General features: G+C 40.3%; 2 protein-coding genes across 3 annotated transcripts in view; both read right to left on the bottom strand.

The window, feature by feature from the left end:
* The window catches only part of ZNHIT6 (zinc finger HIT-type containing 6), a 28139-nt gene extending 14884 nt beyond the window's left edge, over positions 1-13255 (bottom strand). Inside the window, exons 1-8 of one of the 2 annotated variants that reach the window (XM_031614711.2) lie at positions 13139-13255; positions 12319-12384; positions 12135-12241; positions 11948-12033; positions 11528-11631; positions 5262-5330; positions 4393-4473; positions 3819-3899 (exon numbers count right to left, since the gene is read on the bottom strand). In XM_031614711.2, coding sequence (XP_031470571.1) covers positions 3819-3899; positions 4393-4473; positions 5262-5330; positions 11528-11631; positions 11948-12033; positions 12135-12241; positions 12319-12384; positions 13139-13206 — 662 coding nt within the window. In that variant the 5' untranslated portion in view covers positions 13207-13255. Of the gene's footprint in view, positions 1-3818; positions 3900-4392; positions 4474-5261; positions 5331-11527; positions 11632-11947; positions 12034-12134; positions 12242-12318; positions 12385-12617; positions 12810-13138 lie in introns of those variants that run through there. The other variant, XM_090146414.1, reaches the window with a different exon arrangement.
* Positions 13256-13785: 530 nt separating this feature from the next.
* COL24A1 (collagen type XXIV alpha 1 chain) overlaps positions 13786-20536 on the bottom strand; it is a 119067-nt gene continuing 112316 nt past the window's right edge. The window contains exons 54-60 of the mRNA XM_090146412.1: positions 20379-20414; positions 20258-20284; positions 19257-19322; positions 17768-17936; positions 16976-17085; positions 15691-15906; positions 13786-15506 (exon numbers count right to left, since the gene is read on the bottom strand). Of these exons, the coding sequence (XP_090002538.1) occupies positions 15360-15506; positions 15691-15906; positions 16976-17085; positions 17768-17936; positions 19257-19322; positions 20258-20284; positions 20379-20414 (771 nt within the window). The 3' untranslated portion in view covers positions 13786-15359. The remainder of the gene's footprint in view (positions 15507-15690; positions 15907-16975; positions 17086-17767; positions 17937-19256; positions 19323-20257; positions 20285-20378; positions 20415-20536) is intronic.

Genomic DNA, 20536 nt, shown 5'->3' with positions numbered 1-20536 from the left:
AGACTACTTTATAAAAGAATGTAGACTGTAAAAACCATCCAAGAGGCAGTGGCTAAACCTTTCTTGGAATAGTTTCAACCAAGGAGAGAATGGACACCAACTAAATATTGCATAAGAGGTGATAGAGGCAAGCACCACAAATGGAAAACTAACAAACCACTCAACTGCAGATGCTTTCCAAACCAAGGTTTTAAAGAAAGAAGAGTTGTGTAACACTTGTGATTTTGAATCCTTCTTCATAAGGTTCTTCATAAAGTGCAACTAAATGAGAAGACAATCAAATGATGTAACATTTCTAGTGTTAATAGCTATTAGCTGGCAGGTACAGAGGAGAGGATACAATGAGTGATTATGCTTTAGGTTACTCCAAACAATCATGGAGTGCTACAAACTCATACTGAAAAAAATTCTTACAAGTTGGTTTTAAATTAGATAGGAGCCAGAGATCAGGACAGGGAACAAGAAAGCCAAAATAAGAGCTTATCACAGATAGGAAAGTTGTATTGCCAATACGGACTATGAAAGGCACCTAGGAGCAAGAAAGCAAGCACCATGTTGTTTAGCTGCTATTCATAATATCCATATGGCACTGGATTTATCCAGTTGCTTTTAGAAGTTCTGCAGAACTCCTGTGAGGAAGCGGAAATCTGTGTTGCATGGTTAATTTATATCTTCGGAGAAAGAAAAAAAAGAAAACCCCCGAGACATAAAGCATTCTATAAAGGACCTTCAAAATGAAAGGACTGTTTGCGATGAAATGCAGAAAACAGCCAAAACTGAACCGCAAACTCCTGTTTCATAAACACTCGCAGGAAATACTAAAATCCTTCTGTAACATACTTATCTTAAAACTAGCAGACGAACATTTTATAACCCATAATAATCCTGCTTAGATGTTCTCTGAAACACCACTGCACTGCCTTGGTAATCCATAATCCCAAGTATGAAAAATATTTTTCTCAAATGGTTCTGCTAAGCCAAAAAACAACATCCAACCCCAAACAGCACACTTTTTTTTTTTTTAAACAACTTTCCCATTGCCTAGAACTTGTGGAGAAGCAGTTTATGGTGGGTCCAGGAGAACTTTAGGTAACAGACTGTTTATGTAGATTTGCATCACTAGTAGACTATACCAATCCTACTCCTCTAGCCTGCCCATGGAGTGATGAAGAGCATTTTGTCATGCTGGAACAGAGGCCAGAACTGTATGGAATGGTGTGGCACAGGGTGAGCTGACAGAGGCACTCAAGATGACACAAAGCAGCAGTCTGCAGCCACTGCTAGGAATTGAACAGACACAGTTCAAGCATTCCCACTGCAACTCCAGGTACTGACTTTTCCTGAGACAACATGCACCCTAATTAATTTAACTGGGGAGAATCATAAAATAGACAAAATTTAAGTAAATTCTCAACTATAATGCAACTAGAGTAAAAGTTCAGATTCCCTCAGAGAGCCTTAGTCACAGCAGCTATGCTAGCAAAAGCACACCCAGAACTTGATGGCAGAGACAAAGCTTATGCAGACAAAAGATGTTTTTCTGCTGACATGGCAGTCCCATCACTTCAAACAAACTCTGTTCTTTCCTTCAGAAGCAGAAGTTCCTTTCAGCACACTGCTTCCTTGACTGATGCGCACAGCCACAGCTGGGGCTGCTCCACTGACCAGGAGGTGCATTTCCAATCCTAAAACCTTCTTGTTATCTTCCTACAGTTCTATAATCTACATTTGCTAGTTAAATATGTGACTCTAGTATCAACCTATAGAGCTGATTCTCAGAATATAGATGAGGCACAAACATCAGGGTATTTCATGAGATTCTTCTAAAAAGCTTCATGAAAGAATGCTCTTTCAGCTCTCTCCATGAGCTAAGATGGTGTTATACCCATTTATGAAGAACAAAATGGTTAAGTAAAAAAAGAAACTGATGAGAAACAGAGATTGTGCACTTTGATACTAGTTTTATTTCCCAAGCCTTCTATGCAATTCACATACCATATTTCAAGAGATCAAGAGGTGAATTTTACCTTCTATTGCAGAAGCAAGTTTTTCTTCCTTTCTAAAAAACTGAAACGGAAAAAAAGCAAGCACCTATCTGAAAGGTTAAGCTAAGTAGCAACTTAAGTTAGTTGTTAATACTTCTATAACTGAAAAATATCCCAAACTGTTAAAACTAAGATACTGAGGGAAAAACTAAAGAATGTGTACAAATTCTTATATTTTAAAGATACAGACGAATATTCAGCATTATCTTCTGATTGCTGCCTTTCCAATCACACAGTAAGAAGTGACATATAACAGTAACAATCTGAATGCATTTTCAGTTTTTTGCTGCATTAATTTGAGTACAAAGAAAGGGACAGAAGTTGTTCACGCTCCAGGAACCTGTCCTAAGCAGCTCTGCTAACAGATGAACCCAAGCCTGCGAAAAACATTTTAAAATTAGAAATGGTTCTGGTCTCCTAGCACTGAATTCTAGAAAGGCTTCTTTGTTTTGTTGCACCACTGTATGCAACCTGAATGGGTGAAGTGCCTGTGCTTAATTCATGGAAAATACAGTAAAGAGAATAAAACAGAAATCTGCACCCATCCAGATCCTTCCACACTGATCTTATCAGTGAAGCTCACAATACCAGCATTTTTGTTTTCCCTTCTAAGAACACAGAATTTGCAATTCTTGAAGTAAACAAAAATCAGTTGAGACATTTCACTCAAGAGCAACAGGTTTATAGCTGAGAACTCTAATGGCAAATTTTACAAACTATTTCAAACAGTGATTTCAAAGTGGGAAAAAAAATTAAAATAATGAGTTTATATTCTGGGGGCTTGAGTGATCAAGTACGTTACTCACATCTGAATAATACCTACTGGGAAAATAAATGCAGCACAAACAGGAAGTTCAGTTACAACCGAAATGCCTTTTCTGTATCTTTTTTTCCCCTTAGAAATAATATATAATGCTTTAGGGAAGCATGCTATTTCCACTTGTTACATTTGAAGAAAAGAATGTACATTAAAAACCCTAACTAGGAATCACTGGTCAACCACACTAAGCTACATTAAAGCTGGTACACTTCCTTTTCAGTAACAATGACAACAGTGTGGAATGTTCAAAATGGCATTTATACCATCAGAAATGATTTACTTTATTTTTGAAATTCAAGATTACTGTCTGTTCAGGAAACAAAGAAAGCAATCCTTCACAAGTCAGAATTCTGGAAGCCACACCCAGCAATATCGTGGCACGAAGAATGATGAGCCAGTAACTGAGAAAAATGCATTACTTCAGATGCTGCCACTGGATGCTGATCAGCAAGTCATTTTTGCTGCAACGCTTTAAAAAGACAGCTATCCCATTCACTCTCCTGGGGGGTTAACATATCCACGGAGGTGCTCGAAGAAGGAAACGGACATCTACATTTCTGCTGGCCAATAGAATATTTTGCTGCTTAATACTCATCTAGCAGTGAGCTGAGTCACGTGCATGGATGGCTGCTGAAGCAGCTCGGGTAGAGGCACTCTTGCCAATCCACCAATACAGCTGTGAGAGCCATAGCTTCTCAAATTGTCCAAGTACAACTTAGCTGAATTTACTAATCACAGCATTTGAACAGATACTCCAATGTTGGCATAGGAACAGACAAAGAAATAAGATTTTTGCTGCATCATTCTTAAAGTGGCTGGTAATTACACATAGAAGTTAATCCATGGGATTGGGCTATTTATTCTTGATTATTAAAGTATTAAAGTTTAAGAAATGTTTTCTTTCTTTTTGCTGTCTTTAATTAATATGCACACAAACCAAAGAGCCACCTTACCTGGTGGAGTTTTGCTCCCTGTTCTCTATTTTCATTAAAATTTGTACATCTGACTGAGGACACATTGTATATATCTTTAATCTGAAAAAAACAATATGCAACAGAAATGAAAAAGCTTCCTCCTATCATCTGTAAAAGATGAGAATCTTTTACATATCAACAAGCAAAAGCATTTTTTTATTAAAAAAGTGAATTTTCCACATCTTAAATACCTTCTAAAAATTAGGGATGTAATTATTGGTATGTTTTTTTTTAACTCCTCCAAACAAAAGGATCACTGTTACCTCCACTGGACTGAGTTACGCTACGTTTCTTAAAATAAGAGTTGCTTTATTTGATTTTTATGTTATAAATCTTCATTATCTTTTCCTGGTTTAAATGTGGCTATATTCCAGGGTTACTTGGTTGGTGAAAGTTGGGATGGTTTTCATCACAGCAACTAAAGCTGTAGAGCTAACATGGATCTCAGTCCTCCATGTTTGAAGTGCAGCAAGGTTAAGCAATCTGTTCAGAACTACTCCTGTCTTTTATTTGCAAAGCATATGGACGAGGCAGAAAGCAATTCAATACGCACCTTTGACAAACTACAGGATCTGACTCCACTGGATCAATGTAGGGCTTCAGGATATCAGTGAGCGTTTTATCCTCTGGCACTCTTCCCCAAAGATAAAAATCAAATACGTAAGACATGGTTCATCATGCACACAGAACTCTATTATCTGAGTCATTTAGAGAAAGCTGTACATTTGCACGCTACTGTGGTACATCTGAATATTTCATGGGTGAATTATAAATGTGGATCAATACAGCCCAGGTAATTGACAATTCCATATCAATTTCAACACTAAGACTTCATTGGCATCTGCAAGGAGTAAACAGATGAGTATCTCCAGTTCCAAACCCTGCAGCATAACATGCTGTCTGTACAGACCTAAAAGTAGATACTGGCATATTTCACATCCACCTTTACATTAGGAAAAAAGGAGATCAACATTTGTCCATAAAAGCTGAATTTTTGGCTTTTACAAAATGCACTTGCAGGCTTTTCCTACAAAGTAAAAAATGAAAAAATTTTATTGTATGTGCAGGTCAGCTCCAGCACCCAGGCAAAGAGGGAATGGAAATCTTGCTGCACTTCTGCCTCATGAGAGCAGAAGACATTAGCTGAGGGGATATTGCCACTGTAAATGTACAAGCTGCTTGTTCACTGCCAGGAAGGAGTAGTAATCAAATATTTACTTTGATTTGACAACCTCTCTAGCCTTCAAAGAAGAAAGTACTGCAAACATTAAATACCTTTCAAATTTGAATACCCTTTTAGTTAAGACACAAAATAATATTTGTTTACCTCATATAACAGAAATAGTTAAGAATGGATCAAAATATTTCCCATTTGAATTCCAATAGAGTAATTCCCAAAAATCCATTTTTCAAACTCTGTACCTTTTTAAAGTGTATTCAGCATGACAGTGAGGAAATACAAGCTTCAAATGCCAGTAGAACTTCTGCTCCCTGAAAAGAAGAAGAAATGCAGATTCTTAACACCTCACTAGTTAGCTGGTAATTCTACTTGTCTTTCCACAGCACAACCTAAACAGAAGATGCGTGAAGGGCAAGGAGGGAAGCTGCCATTCAGTGTAACAATGAAAACACATGTTGGAAAGAATAAATGTAGTACAGAACTAAAAGGAAGCTTCTGTAAGAGACAAAACTTGATGCTGCATTCTGTTCTCCAGTTCATTTGTTGGCAAACCATCCTGTCTCTAAAGCTAGCATAATTAGTATCTGAGAACATAAACTGCCGGAGCATGGTCTCACTGCATATGGCATCAGGAAAAGCAGAATTGCCTAGAGGGCGTCCCTCTAGATCAGGAATCTGCTGAAGGCAACACTGACTTCAGACAAACCATTTTTCTTTTTATTGCTTCAAATTCTCCCATCTTGTACAATGAGTGCAACAATCTTTTTCTAAGTGAAATCTCATAAGAAAAAGCACAGACTGAAAATTAGGTTTATGGCCCTCTCCTCTGGTTTAGAATTTTACAGTTGAGACAACAGGAAAGATCTAGAAAATAGATGCCAGGTATCTATCTGAAGCACTGGAACTTCAAGTGGTACTTTTAAATTTTATTTTATTTTTACTACTTAAGACCCATGAATCCTTATATCTAAGATAATCAGCAACAGTTATGCAAAGATTCTGGTACTGCTACAATTAAAAATACACACTGTTGCTCGAACATGCTGTTTAATTTGCTTATCAGGCAGATGGAACTATCCAGCAGGATCTAGCTGCCTGCAGAGACAAGCATACGTGCAATCAAGTAAAAAAGCAGTAAACAAGTTAGTTGCTAAGCTCAATTAACTATCATATCAATTTTTAGATGCAGGCACTTTATAAAGTGCACTTACCAAATACATAATTATTGACTTAAGATATGCCTAGGGGTAAGCTAAGCTTTACAGCTGAGCTACACTTCTTATAGTCTAAGTATAATCACAGGCATTATCTTTTATCTTCACCCCCCACAAAAAAGATGCAAGAACCCTCCAAGGAGCTAATAATTAATATATTAGAATAAACTGAACTACAGGTGACTAAGATCCACAAAGCAACATGTGACTCAGTAGAGCTGTATGTGCCTCATGATTTTTGCCCCTTATCTTCTCATGCTTGTTAGAACTGAGAATGAAGGACCTCCCCTTAAATGAAGAGGGATCAGGTCTGAAACTGGTAAGAAAATGGTATGACCAGAGCTGGACAGTAAGAGATAAAACATTATTAATTACACTGCATACACAATGCAAAGCTGACATCTTGCCTTGTGGATTTTTATGCTATTTTACATACTGCTATGACACAGTCTTAAATTACTGAACTGAAAAAGAAACAACTCAAAATCAGTGAGTACACTGGAATTTTGAGTTTTTTTGCAAGGTGAGTGAAACAAATTTTCCAGTTCCTCATCTTAACAACTGAAAAAAGCATCAGATGAGGCCTTTATAAACACACTATCAACTAACTTGAGCCTTTCTAGCATTTTTTCCATTTAATTCACCACTAATTTGTTCCATCAGACCATACACATCTATTTCAAGTGACCGACACTTATTGTGATATGGACTCTCTTTCTGTCAAATCTTTGAATCGAGACCTTCAAAGTAAGATACTGCCAGATACTTCCCTCCAAAAGCAGAAACAGCAAGGTGTGACAATGATGACAGAAGCGTGTATGTGGTCTGAAGGGCTGTCTCTAACACAGACATTTCAGTGAGAAATGTTCCAGAAATACTTCTAGCTATCTGCTACCTGTTAGGAATACTCCGTGTCGGCAGAAATTGTGGTTACACACCACATTCTGATTTCACATGCAAGACCAGTTCGCTGTGGGCTCACTGAGGCAGACTCAGTTCATCACTGCAGCTGTATAATCAGCTTAGGAGGGATCTTTTCAGACTCTCACCCTCCCTCCCCCTTCCAGGCACAATCTAGTCTATGGATTAGTGAACAGAAAGAGCTACGAATCAGGAAGATTAAAAGTTGAATTTAAAAATATCAGGAAGTTCCACTTTTGTCAGAAAGTTCCACTTCAGAAAAACAGAAACATTTATATTTTTCAGCATGCTAAAAGGTAAACCAAGGTGAATTCATCTCTCAACAAAGTATGCTTGCCTAAAAGCAAATGAGAAGCAGAAAGAGGTAAAAGCTGGGTAGAAGAAGGCAAGGAAAGAAGAAGCTTAGAACTGGAATAGACACACACGCTTTGCTGTCAAGCGAAGTACAGAAAAGCAGTAATACTTTTGCACAAGTTTCCATAAGTAGAAAAGATTGGTAACAATCTCCTGGATGTCCATTATTAAAGGGAAGCATTCCTCACCATCGATGATTCCTGCCCAATACAGGAACTTGATGTCAACTCTAGATGCTATCAAAGCTGCTTCACAACAAGTTCAGATTTAAGTTAGATACCCTGGCTCCAAATCTCACTGACTTCATTTTCCATTATGGCTCACTGGGGTAGTATTTCCTTCAAATGTAACTGACATGTACTATGTTCATTGTCTAAATGAAAAATGCTTAATTGAGTAAGTCATCCTGAGTTGAGTAACAGCTCACACTGCTTGAAGCGTTCCATGCTGCTCGGCTGCCATGGAACGTCAATCCACGGTTTGCTTGAATACCAAGGTCCTGACTATAAAGTTATCAAACAGCACAGATCTGGATGAGGCAGAGCACATCCTTGATGTCAGTAAAAACAGCATCATTGCCCATCCCTGCAATGCTTGGCTTCATTTCCAATTTTGGCTACTTCAGAAGCACGGAAACTGATCAGAGAGAAAAAAGAGAAGCTAAGGAACCTCTCCCTCTGTGTTAGATGTAGCCATGGTGTTTAGAACTGCACAGGCTGTTCTGCTATTACTTTCTACATTAGACTAACTGCTTCCCTTTCATTTTTCCTAAAACTTCCAAATGATTACTTTCTGTAATCAATATATTTTTTCCTATTTCTTTTTCAAAGAACAACACATAAGTGATTTTTAAATTCATGACAGCTGAAACAGGTTTTTATTGCTGATACTACAAGACTGCACTGATAAATGTGACTGTTGCCTCCAACTAGCTCTTGGCACAGCTATAAAGGTTTTCTTCACTGGTTTTACAGTTAATGCAGTACCCCGGAAGACACAGTGGGTGTATGCAGTATAGGTGCTGGCAATTAAAGGGCAGATCTAGGATCTGCCTAGGATCCTACAGAAGATTTTAGAATTTGACATAAGTGCCTTAGTGGATTTTTAAAAGTGTTTTTGAACTGATAAAAGAGATGAAAAGGAAATAGTGACCTTATCCTTCAACTATCCTTAAATTTCACAATACTCAGTACTCTCACCACATGCATCGAGGTTTAATTGAAACATGTGGTACTCAGTATCTACTCCTTTGGACAATGTCACCTTTCACAACTTACTTAAGCAATGAAGATTTAGTCCAAGTAAGTGACTAGATTCTCTTGTGGAATCCAAACAAACATTAACAGAAGATATCACACAGAAGCGTGATGGTTTCCTTCTCCCCCTACCAACTGTGTGTTCCTTGCCAAAATTAGTTCTGCTCTACTTTGAACAACAGCACACTAAAAGGGACGTCTCCATTTTGTTGGAGCTTCGTTAAGCGAATTCCTGGATTTGATGTATAAACAATATTTCGACTGCAACACATGTTCAAGTGTTTCCTAGTTACAGTAAACAAGAAGACAATCAATGAAGAAGATGAAGAACAATTCCACTGCAACACATATGGTCTCTTCTGTCAAAGGACCTCCCAGCAGCAAGAGATGTTACTGACCATGTGGAATAGGCAAACACCTGGTCTTGAGCTGAGAGTCCCATGTAAATCAGAGGGAGACTCCTAAGAAGCCAAACTCTAATCATCTTTAACAAATAAAACCACTGTCCGCTTCACTTCTATAACTAAAGAAAATGACCATCAGATCTATTATGGAAAGAAAACAACTAATAAAAATCTCAGCTACAGAACTCAGTAACTACTTGTTTTCACGTGGGGATGGTCTGAAAAACTACCAACAGACTGAAATGCACTAAGGTCATGCTTTCTGCTCATTTCAGATCAGCACTTCTTTGTTTGCGAGGTCACTTTCGTGGGTCCTGGAAAACAAGGAGAACTATCTGTGCACTAAGTGATAGCTGAGTTCAAGGTCAACAGCTCCAGCAGAGTAATGTGATCCCCCCCAAACCAGCCCATAGAACTCCTTGGTAAATTCTTAACATCAACAACACTTGAAGAAATTCATTCTAATTATCTTTACTTAGTTCAAGACTAAAGACTGACATTTTAGGGTTTTCACATGCACCTCAGAGTAGCTTTCACAGCACTGATGATCACTTAACTGCTGCTACTCTCAAGGCTCCACACTATACTATACTCACACCAGTAAGATGTCCTAAGTCATCTGCAAGCCAGATAAGACTTCACAAACTGGACTCAAACTCCATTTGCTAAAGATCCTCTATTATCTGCATTATTTGAGATTACAAGTTAGTCTAACCCACGTTACCTAGCACTGGCACATATGCTTTCATAACACTGAATTTCGCAAACCAACTAATGGAAACTAGGAAATGAGAAGTGGTTAACACATCTTAACAACCACAGACTTGCCCTGCAGAACTGGCAAGGGCAGGGGATGATACCAGAACACATCTCGTATCTCCTCACTTTGGATAGCTCTCCTCAAACAGCCCAGCAGCTTGGCTCAAGTAGAGAATATGAAGGAGACATCTGAGCAGGCATGCAGCCTCCCACACACTTACGTGGAGCTGCCTCCAATCTCCATGCTCTGTAGCAACCTTTCCCCAAATCCTGGCTGACACACAGCATAAGTGGGGGCTCAGATCTACAGAACACAAACACCAGACCCTGGCAACCACCAGGTGCTAACTCACAGAGAGCAACTATTAGCACAGCTTTCCCCATTAGACTGTAGTATTCAAGAAAGTTATGTGCCATATCTTGAAGTCACGTGGCATAGGTGTTAAATGGCTGATGGATGCTTATTTCAAGCACACCTTGGGTTTGATATCTTGGTCACCCACATACGGATTAGGCACAACATGCCTACTACAAAAAATAAAATAGTTCTTAACCTACATCACTGAATTCAAACCATTCATGCCCACTGCTACATGAAAAACAGAAGTAGTAGAAGAAACGTCATCCTTGTAGTAATCCCAGAGCATATCCTGTACCCCTGGACAGCATTTGCAGATGGTTCCTTCCTACCCTTTTAAGAGTAGAGGACAATATAGTGTTCCTCTGTCTCAGAACAGAACAGATGATAGGAACAAATGATCAAGGGTTGCCAAGAAGCTCGAGTTGTTGTCTGTCCGAGAGGGACACCTGGTGGCTGGTCCCCACTGGGGCACCTCCCCAATCTATAAATCACTGTTTTAAAGTCACAGAATAGAGGGAAAAATGCCTATAGAAAGCAGAACTTGCCACCAAAACTAAGAATGCAAAAAAAAAAAAACCACAAGAGAATTGGGATCTGGTACATCTGATTACTACAAAAAGCAAAGAAGGCACTTTTTTTTTTTTCTCCTTATATTTTAAAGTATTTTCACAGTAAAAAGTCTGGGTATCAGAGAAAACTCACAAGAGTGGATAAAGGAAAGAACATCTGAAGCTTTTTCTCAGCTTTTTCCCTACACAAACTCCAGCAAACGCCAGTCCTACAAAGGCTGCAACAGAGGTAAATGGATAAGGAATGACCCATCTCCGACTTCAAGGCAGCTTTCTTCAGGGACAGGAATCTTTCATAACTATTCTATATCAGTTCTCTGTTGCAAACCTTTAAATATAAGGTCTCTTCTAACAACAAAGCCCCCAAAAACCTTTACAATGTCATTTAACAGATGAAATATGCAGCAGCACTGATTCATTCTCCTCCTCATGTTGGCAGTTTTCAAAAAAAAGTATGAATTGCACAAGTTATTAAAATGAACTGAAACAGCCTAAAAAACAAGAACTGCAGTAGGAAATACTAAATCTAAATAGTTTTTGTAGAAAAGCTGTGCATCTAATAGATTTTGAAAGTGAGTACATCAATACGACTTTACATTCACTTCATTATGTGTTCAGTGTGTTCAGTAAAAGCAAAACATCGTTGCCTGGAAGCTGACTGGAGACTCACTTCTTATTGAAGATAGTTGAATTTTCTCTTCTTTTTGTGAATCCAATGGGCAGTGTCTTCAGATTGATATTATGCCTTCGAGCTCTGTTTCTCAAGTAATTGATCTATCAAAAGTAAAACAGACATGTATATTTTTTAATCTGAATGATATTATTTGAATTATGGGAAAATTATAGAAAGAACAGCCATGCATGGAATATTTTAAGAACGTGCATGATGCTAGCAATTTATTCTTCCATGCGATTGGATGTAGCCATCAATACTACTATTACATAAGCCCTGAGACTCCTCTAAAATTTGGGGCTGTTCACACCTACACAGTGGAGACCCAGTCCTGAAACCCAGCCTGGCAGTGCCTCAGTAGGAATTCAAAGGCAGCAAACCCATCCCCAGCAGTCACACTGCTCACGTGGAACTTACGAATTTATTTGTTGTTGGCCGATGCACAGACAGATCTCGAGCAGCAGCATCAGCCGCTCTTCCCACGTCTTCCAGGAACCGATAGTCTGAAGGTGAAAACAAAAACACAACACAGAATAGAAAAAAATAATGTAGCGCTGAACTATTAAAAATGACGAATTTTGAAAAGTACCTGGAATGTTCTTACCGCTCAGAAGGTTCAAGTCAGTAAATTCAGTCACAGACACAAAGGCAGTTTTGTCCCTGACTCCATTACAGCTCAGGGCAAGCTTGTGCTTCTTCACGCACAACAGGCTGAAACGACAAAAGCACACGAGTGTCACATTCAGCAGAAGAGCAGACAAAATCAGCTCAATTCAGATAACAGTTACCTGCACGAATACTTCATGCATCGCGGACACCGGTACTTGGCCTCCTCTTCACCACACGTCTCACATCTGAAAGAAGCAGAACGCAGCTCTTGGGGCAGCGGTTGCCACGCTGGGCGGGCAGGGGAGCAGCTGCACGTGGCAGCGGCCTTCAGACGGAGAGCCCCGCAAATGGTGGCAGCCCAGCCGGCACGCACAGCGCGGAGCCGGGCGCACAGCAAGGCTGCGGCCGTGCTGCTCCACAGCCAGCTCCACCAGAACTTCACTATTTTCATACAGTGCATCGTTATTTCTCTCAGGACCTGAGATTTGCACTGCCCCCTGAACGCCGCATCCCATGCCCGCTTCGGGACAGAAACACCACGCGAGGGTTCGGCCAGCGACGCACCCCACGGCCCGGGACCCCGCAGACGCGAAGCGCCGCCGACAGCCGTCAGCTCTCCGCCCCGCCCGGCGCTGTTGCGCGGCGGCGCCCCCTGCTGGCGGGGCGGAGCGCTGCACCGCGCGGTCCGAGCGCTGCGGGACGGTCGTCCGTACACCGCGAAATCAAACCAGAAACGGGTCCGCCTCTTTGCTACACACCCGCGCCGCGCAAGGAAAGCCGACGCCGCTCCCGGAGGCCGCCCCCCGCCTCCAGACCCGTCCCGCACGCAGACGAAACGAGCCGCCGCACGTGGCACGCTCTACCCACACCGAGGAGCGCGGGCCGCAGCCTCTCGCTTCGGCGGCCCCGCTTTCCGCAGATCCCGGCGCTCCCCGGGCCGGGCCGCGACCGGCGGAGCACCCTGCGGGCCGCGTTCCCACACCCCGCCCGCGCCCGCACCTCTGCAGAGCCATCTTCCGCCCGCCGGCCGCGCGCTGCGGGCTCTCGCCGCCGCCCTGCCCCGCCATGGCTGCGCCGCACCGCCCCCACGCGCCGCCCGACGCGGCTCTCTCGGGGCGGGCCCGGCCGCGCCGTTTCCTGGGCGGCGGCGCCCCCTGGCGGCACACCGCTCTCACTCCCGCCCCTTGCCGGCCCCGCTTCCCCCGTGCTTTGGTTGCGGGTTTGTAATTTCGAAGGACAACGGTGAAGGAAAGAGATGAAAGGGTTCTGCTGCTTCTGGCGCCGAGGCACAGTGCTGCCTGTGCGTGTCCCAGCCCCAACTTTTCGTGCTGTCTGCACGGCAGTTGCATTTTTATCGTAACTGCAATAATACTCCAAGCTGCTCGTTTTATAAATTGTTTTGTTTTGTTTTCTCTCAAAAGCGATTTAACAAAAACCATAAACATGGGCTATAAGGAATTTCCAAAAGAAAGGTTTCCGAAAGAAAGGCCACAGGACTGAAAAGCACCCGTGAAGCAGAGCACTTTCTAAGAGATGACATTCTTAGAAATAAATAAATCAATAAACCCATTTATCACAGTGTCAGCTCCAGAGCCAAACTAAGAGCAAACATCTGTGGTTCGGTCAGAGAGTAACAACCATGAGAATGCAAAAACAACAGAGAAAGAAACATTCTCTGAGCTTGTACCATTCTATAATCTTCATTTGTCTTTTGTCAGATTTCTTCAACAGGGAATAAACTCGATGGTTTAACAGAAAACACAGGGCGTGTATCTACCTTACTGTGTAGAACTGACTACTGTCACTCTTGCAATACTTCATGGCACAACAACTGCTCATCTGCCCTTGGTAAATGAAGCATGGCCACCTGAAAAGTACCTTTCCTCATTGCTGAGAATGAACTATACAACACGAAACAGAATAATAAAGACAAAGTGGTAGTGTGGAATCTTATTTTATTATATTTTAAGTACGATTTCCTATGGATTGAGACAGTTAAACAAGTTGTTTGAATGCTTCTCTGCTCCCCGGTGTGGTTTGGCACCATCTTCATGAAATACTCAGCAGGTTTTTGATTGATAAGATGTTGAGGGATATCTTTATAAAGCGTGTTTTCCTTAATTGTAAAATTGTTTTATTTTGTTTCTTTAAACAAAAGAAGATGGTTGAACATTTTAGGTTTAATTTAAGGAAACTGAAATGATCTAATAATATTACAAAAAAAAAATGACATGTCTAAGTGGATGAAATGCTGATTATAACATAACAGCCCCCTTTCAAAAGACGTGCTGTAGGAGATTTAATGAGTTACAAATATATACACACTATATCATCTTAAGATGCCTTTTCATTCAAAAAAAGTTAACTGAAAAAACTGAAAACTACTGTAGGTAGCTCTTCTACAACGGGCTGTTGTTTACAATGGCTGTAAAGCTAAGTGTTTTGACTATATGCATTATATACAACGTGCTGTCTCATATGCCATTTCCACAACACTATGCAAAAATATTTTAAACAAGAAATCCACATAAATAATGTTTTAGTTGTAGTGAAATATGTGGCCAATGATTTAAAATAAGTACCTTGATAACAGAAACAGATCCTGATGTAACCGGCACATACAGTCTGAAAGGTAAAAATGGACTCACAAAATCTCTGTTAAGGCCACCAGCACCTTGTGTTACAAAGAGCACCAAGGCATCACAGACAGGGAACAAGTAAGAGGTAGTGTGTCATCTGTTAAGATGTGTGTGTCCACAAAGGACTACTACAGAACTGAGAAAAAGGCGACTTCTGGTATTGTGGCATAGTTCACTTTTCAGATATAGCTATTGCACATTTAGGAGCATTAGCCAGTATTGCTCCGTGGTATTGTGTGTCTCCAGCTTTCCTCAGGGTGTTCCTTTGCTGTGCTGTCATACAGATCGTCAAGAACACCAGAGGTCCTGAAAAATTCCATGCTCAGATATTCAGTTCCAGGAATTTATGCAAGAAAGCACCAATCAGTATTAAAAAGAGATTTAAATACTTAAGGAAGATTGTTGTAGTCTTTTCTTTCTTTTCTTTGTTTTTAAATGCCGTTTCTCCTTCTTCCTGAGGTTCTTTAACCAAATACGTTCAAAATGATTCTTCAGTTTGAAAGCAATTTTGCCTCATTCATTACTCTCACACTCACTCCGCAGCAGTCCTGCACTGATGCAAAGGAACCAGGACACAAAACTCAAAGGAAGCACACCAGGCCACTTTCTATGAAGTGCTGCTGTCCTGGTTTGAGATGAGGAAGTGTATGAACTTGAACAACTGGAAGCTGATTGGTGTCCTGAGTGTGAAAAAAGAACTGTGTCTTGTGCCAGCTGCCATCCTGAATCTGCAACACACAGAGGTGGAATATTAAATTCACATCAAAGACAAGATTCAAAACACAAATGGAGGCTGTGCTTAAAGGGTGAGAGAAGTGCAGTAAGCATTGCTTCTTCCAGCAGCTTGTAAAGAAACTGAGTAACTCAACAAATGCCATTTCTTCCATTATCACAGTGCTAAAAAGTACTTACCATGCATTCATCCACAAGCACCTTCGGTTCAAGTAGTGAATTGGCTTTAAACACTTGTCCATTCCAACCTTTGAAGCTAACAGATGTCTTCTGACCTCCTGCCTCACTTAATCCCCACATCGGTGTGTTCAGACAGTGAACTGTGATACTGTGGGTTGCTTCTGAGCTCAGTAAATGAAGAAAGTTCATCTGCACTTTTCCAATGCCAAACTCCAGCTAAGTTCCAAAAGAAATTTGCTGTTATACTTAACACACTGAATGGTCACATTCAACACCAAATGACATGCATAGGTGGGTGCACTGTTTACACATGGGAGCATGCATGAATGTTCACACATTGGGATTGGTGATGAAAAGCATGATTTGTATTCTTTAGGAGAGCTATTCAGTTCTATAATAGTGATTATTTCAAACAGAAACTTTCTAGGTAATTTTCAAAGCTTAAAAGAAACATTTACTAATGCCCACGAGTGCTGTTGGAACATAGCTGGGCAGAAAACACTGTTTTTAAAATCAGGAAATTAAGGCAAAGGATCCTGTGATTCAAACAAAGTGTTTTAGTTGCAGTTGCACCATTCTGCTAATTAGTCTTAGAGCATAGATTCTGCCTGTCAATATCTACATTCTGCTAACAGACTGAAAATCATAAGCATGGTTTGATTTTAGACATAAAATTCAGTTGCTCATTACTCAACAAGAATTTCTCCAAGAGTAGACCATGTTCAGGGACCTTACTAATGCAGGAATGCATATGGGAGTCATTTCTGATGTTCTTCAGTGGCTTAACTGTATATGCAGACCACTATAAATGTAACATCTTCACTACTCACAGTGGTTTAATGACTATGTGTACTGAGGAGCACAGACTAATTACGTAAAAGAAAGCAGCCTTTACCTAACGAGGCATTCAGCAGTAGCCAGGTGTTGAGAAGTAATGACATTTACACTCTTAGCTGCCCTCAGAGACGAGTTACTAATGTAGCTTAGAAACATTTCAGGCTTATTTCTATGGCTTGTTTAGAAAGGTATAAAGAAAAACGAAAGGATTTCATGAGCGTGGAAGATGAGTAAATGAAGAAAGTGACAGTCACAGTAACATATACTGTCTCTAGATGTTCTGTAACTCCCTGATCAGAGCATATGAAGTGTTCTTCCCAAAGGTGCACACAACATCCTCGCTCCCCTATTCCCCTGAAATCTCACAGTTTCTTTTGAGGTCAGTAAATAAGCAGCTATTTGTTCAAAGCTCAGCTGCAGGAAGATTTCCTCAGGATGCCACGCATACCTTTGTCACAGATGGTGGTGTTAAACATGTCTGACCACCTGCGGTGAAGTTGCAGAAAACTTCAATGGCATCAGAAGGGCAGCCAATGTTGGGGTCAATCCAGTACTTTCCTATTAGTGTAGAATCCCAGAGGGAAAATGAAACCAAAATATAATCATTACTAAGAAATTTACTAAAATATTCACAATTCTTGGCAAGTATTAAATTTGTTATTACCGTAGTTTCACTGGGAAATGGATGAAAGGGAACATGGAAGTCTTTCCGCTTCCATAATTCTATTAACAACGGATGCTGAGCAAGTCTATTAGCTGCTCAGAAAGTAAATTATGTCACAGTATTGACATTACACATTCAAATAATTATTTTAGTTTGAACCATTAATTTGACACCTGCTAAAATATTAGCTCCTGCCAGTTTATCTGCCTCTGGTGGGCTGTGGTACACAATTTTCTTATTAGCAATCTAGAATCTAATCCACACAAAAATCATTTCTGACTGACTATAAATATTTGGGAAACTTTTGATCACAAAATGGGATTCAGTTTGAAAATTTCTGGCCACTTCTTTACTTCTATATATCATCTCTGATATCTATATAATACTAGCTAGCTACATATGTTAACATTCAGAAATTTTATCATACATAAAAGATAAAATAAAGATGGCAGTGACAAACTGCAACAGAATTTAATAAAAACAAATCTATACGCCAGAATATGGACATGGGAAGTATCACTTGGAAGCAACACAGCTCAGAGCCGTGCCATGTTGAAGCTCTGAGGAAACACTTACCATCGGACACTTTCCGCTCACAGCTGAGCAAGTCCCTGCAGATGCGTGCTGGGTTGTCCCGTGTGCCAAGGGGGTTCTTGATGCTGTGCAGTAAATTGCTAAGGTAGTGCAGTGTTTTGTATATCTCTGTACTGTGATCCAGTAAAGTTACTTCAGTATTCTGGTATCTCTGCCAGGGGCCGTTAGCAAATGTGTTACCACAGAGAAGAGAGACGACAGCAGTACATGCAGTAAACATCCAATGGCCATGGAAGAGCCAGACAGAATCATTTGTAATACATGCGATCAGCCATATAGAACAGGGTGGGAATAACACATCCCAATAAAAAAATTAGTGTGTTTCATTAAAATTATCAGAGCCAGTGAAGTTACAGACAGTTTAAGATCATGTAAATATATCAGTATGACATGTTGACAGAAGTATTGGATATGGGAGAAAAAGAAAAAAGGAAAAAAGTTAGTGCATTTTTACAGTAAATGTAGCAGTTATAGATTCTGAGTAGTGAAATCTATTCTTAGACTTAATCTAGAGAATATATGAAAATATGTTTGACTTCACACAAGTAAGGAGTTTTCTTGCCATCAGTGAGACCACACTCCTGCATACAGGTAAGTATGTGTGTAAGTTCTTTTTGGATCAAGGCCCAAATGTCACTATTATCTGTAGCTGAATTGTTATGGTCCCCTATTTGTGGTAGCTGATACATTTTAGTCTCTGTTAATTGTGATAAAAAGGTAGAAATGCTGCTGTTTTCTTCAGTTTCATTTAAGTGGCATCTTACATATCTCTGCCTATTTAACTATATTTTTCAACAATTACTTGCAGTCCGTGATTTGTTTTAAATTAAGTTCCTTCAGAGAAGCCCTGTTCTGTCCTCAAATACTGTTTGTACTAGGGCTGCTCCAGAAGTAATACCTCCTATTTTATGTTGGCCCATGACACCAGAGGCAGATGTTGGTGTTATGGCAGTAGAGGTTGAACCTTCCCACCAATATCCCATTACATGTTGTTGCTGTGTGACAAATGGCAGCAGAGGGGCAGTCTGACAACCTGGAGTTTGACATGGATGAAGAAAAGGGGTGTCACTGAATTCCTCCCTCAGGAAAATATGGCACCCACTGACATCCATTACCATTTGCTGAACATTTAAGGAGATCACACAGTGAATGTCAGCACCATGAGGCAGTGTGTCATTAAGAGTGGTGTGTTTCAGAAATGGCAATTGCAGCGTGAAAGACAAGCCATGTTCCAGACAGTCATACACAGCTGTCATACCACAAATGAAGAGTGAAATCAGCTCATCCACGCAAATCAACTAATGGTTGTGATGACATTAAAACGTAACGCTAAGTAACTGAGATAGTACCACCATGCTCTTTGTAGGTGTTGTAGTTTCCAAGGAAATGAATAGGAGGCATTACTTTTGGAGCAACCTATGCTCCAACTGCATATCCTGTATGACAAGGTAAATACAGTGTAATACATTACCTCCATCTGCAATGCAGCATTTGATGCAATCAAAGCCTGAACAGCAGCATTGATGTCCACAAGTTTCTGAAAACAGAAAACATATTTTGGAACATGAAAAGTGAACAGAAATATTCTAAATTGCAGGAGAAAAAGTTCTGAGCATTTTTGTAGGAACATAAAGATGATCATAATGTTGCCATTTTAGAAAATAATTCGCAGCAAATACTTTTCAAACCAAATTTGCCCTCCCCAAAGAAAACAAGCTCACGCCATGATAAAGCATTATTTGATTTTTATTCACATCCCCGTCCCCATTTTCATGATCATATTCCTGGAAGCTGGAAAAAAATGTGCTACAATAATAGTTACAGATCAATACCTCAATTAATCCCTCCCAGCCATTTAATTTGTACAGTTGAGAAAACTAATCTGCACAAGTGTGAAAAGGTGTTACACCTTTCAAGATCAGCATATAAAGAATGTTTGATCTAGTTAAATAGGTGCTGTTTATGCCATATTCTCTCATCTGACTTTTGTGGAGGAAAGATCGCAGGACTTCTATCAACTGAAAACATCACTCCTGCTGAGAAGACTTTGTCTAGAAGAACTGCCAGAGTTGCAGGTTGTTGGCCAAGGAAGGAAGAGGAAAACTGAGGTGAAAAAGTTTGACCGGAGCATAACTGAGCTCTGAAAATATCTGGTGATCTGTAACTGCAGGGTCTGTGCTGCTACAAATTGAAGACATTTTCATTATGTGTAAAAGAAAAAATGAAATACCTAGACTGACCTAAATGCAGACTTTAAAATGGAAAGACATTCCCTTGTGTATCTTCATTCTCTACACCTCATGAGATGTGCAGAGCAGACACAGGGCTTGTTTATTTTTAACAAATTAAGGAAGCCATGCAAACAACTGTGCCTTGTGGTTGGCCCCAGTTCTCAGATTATATACACCTTTAGGGTGTTTCAAACACTGAGCCTGAGGACTGTATTGTAGTCAGGTTATTTACAGTACTTACTCTTGGTCCTGGTGGCCCAGGCGACCCCTGGAAAATAGGAGAAACTACGTATTAGATTCTTCACACATTTATAGAAAGCAATCACAATGCAAAAACACAGGCATTTTTAAAATGCACTTACAGGTGCCCCTGTCTGGCCCTGAGGTCCCTGGGGTCCCTGGAAGAAATAGAGATAAAATGCAACAGTTACAGCTGGACATCTCTGCTTTTATAATTATGTATTTTTTAAATCACAAAATGCTACAATACATACAGCGAAATCAAGAGGTTTGTGGTATG

This window comes from Phasianus colchicus, chromosome 9 (genome assembly GCF_987193195.1).
Source record: "Phasianus colchicus chromosome 9, bPhaCol1.hap1.1, whole genome shotgun sequence".
In the NCBI taxonomy this organism is placed as follows: domain Eukaryota; kingdom Metazoa; phylum Chordata; class Aves; order Galliformes; family Phasianidae; genus Phasianus; species Phasianus colchicus.
This window is presented reverse-complemented; position numbering and strand designations above follow the sequence as displayed.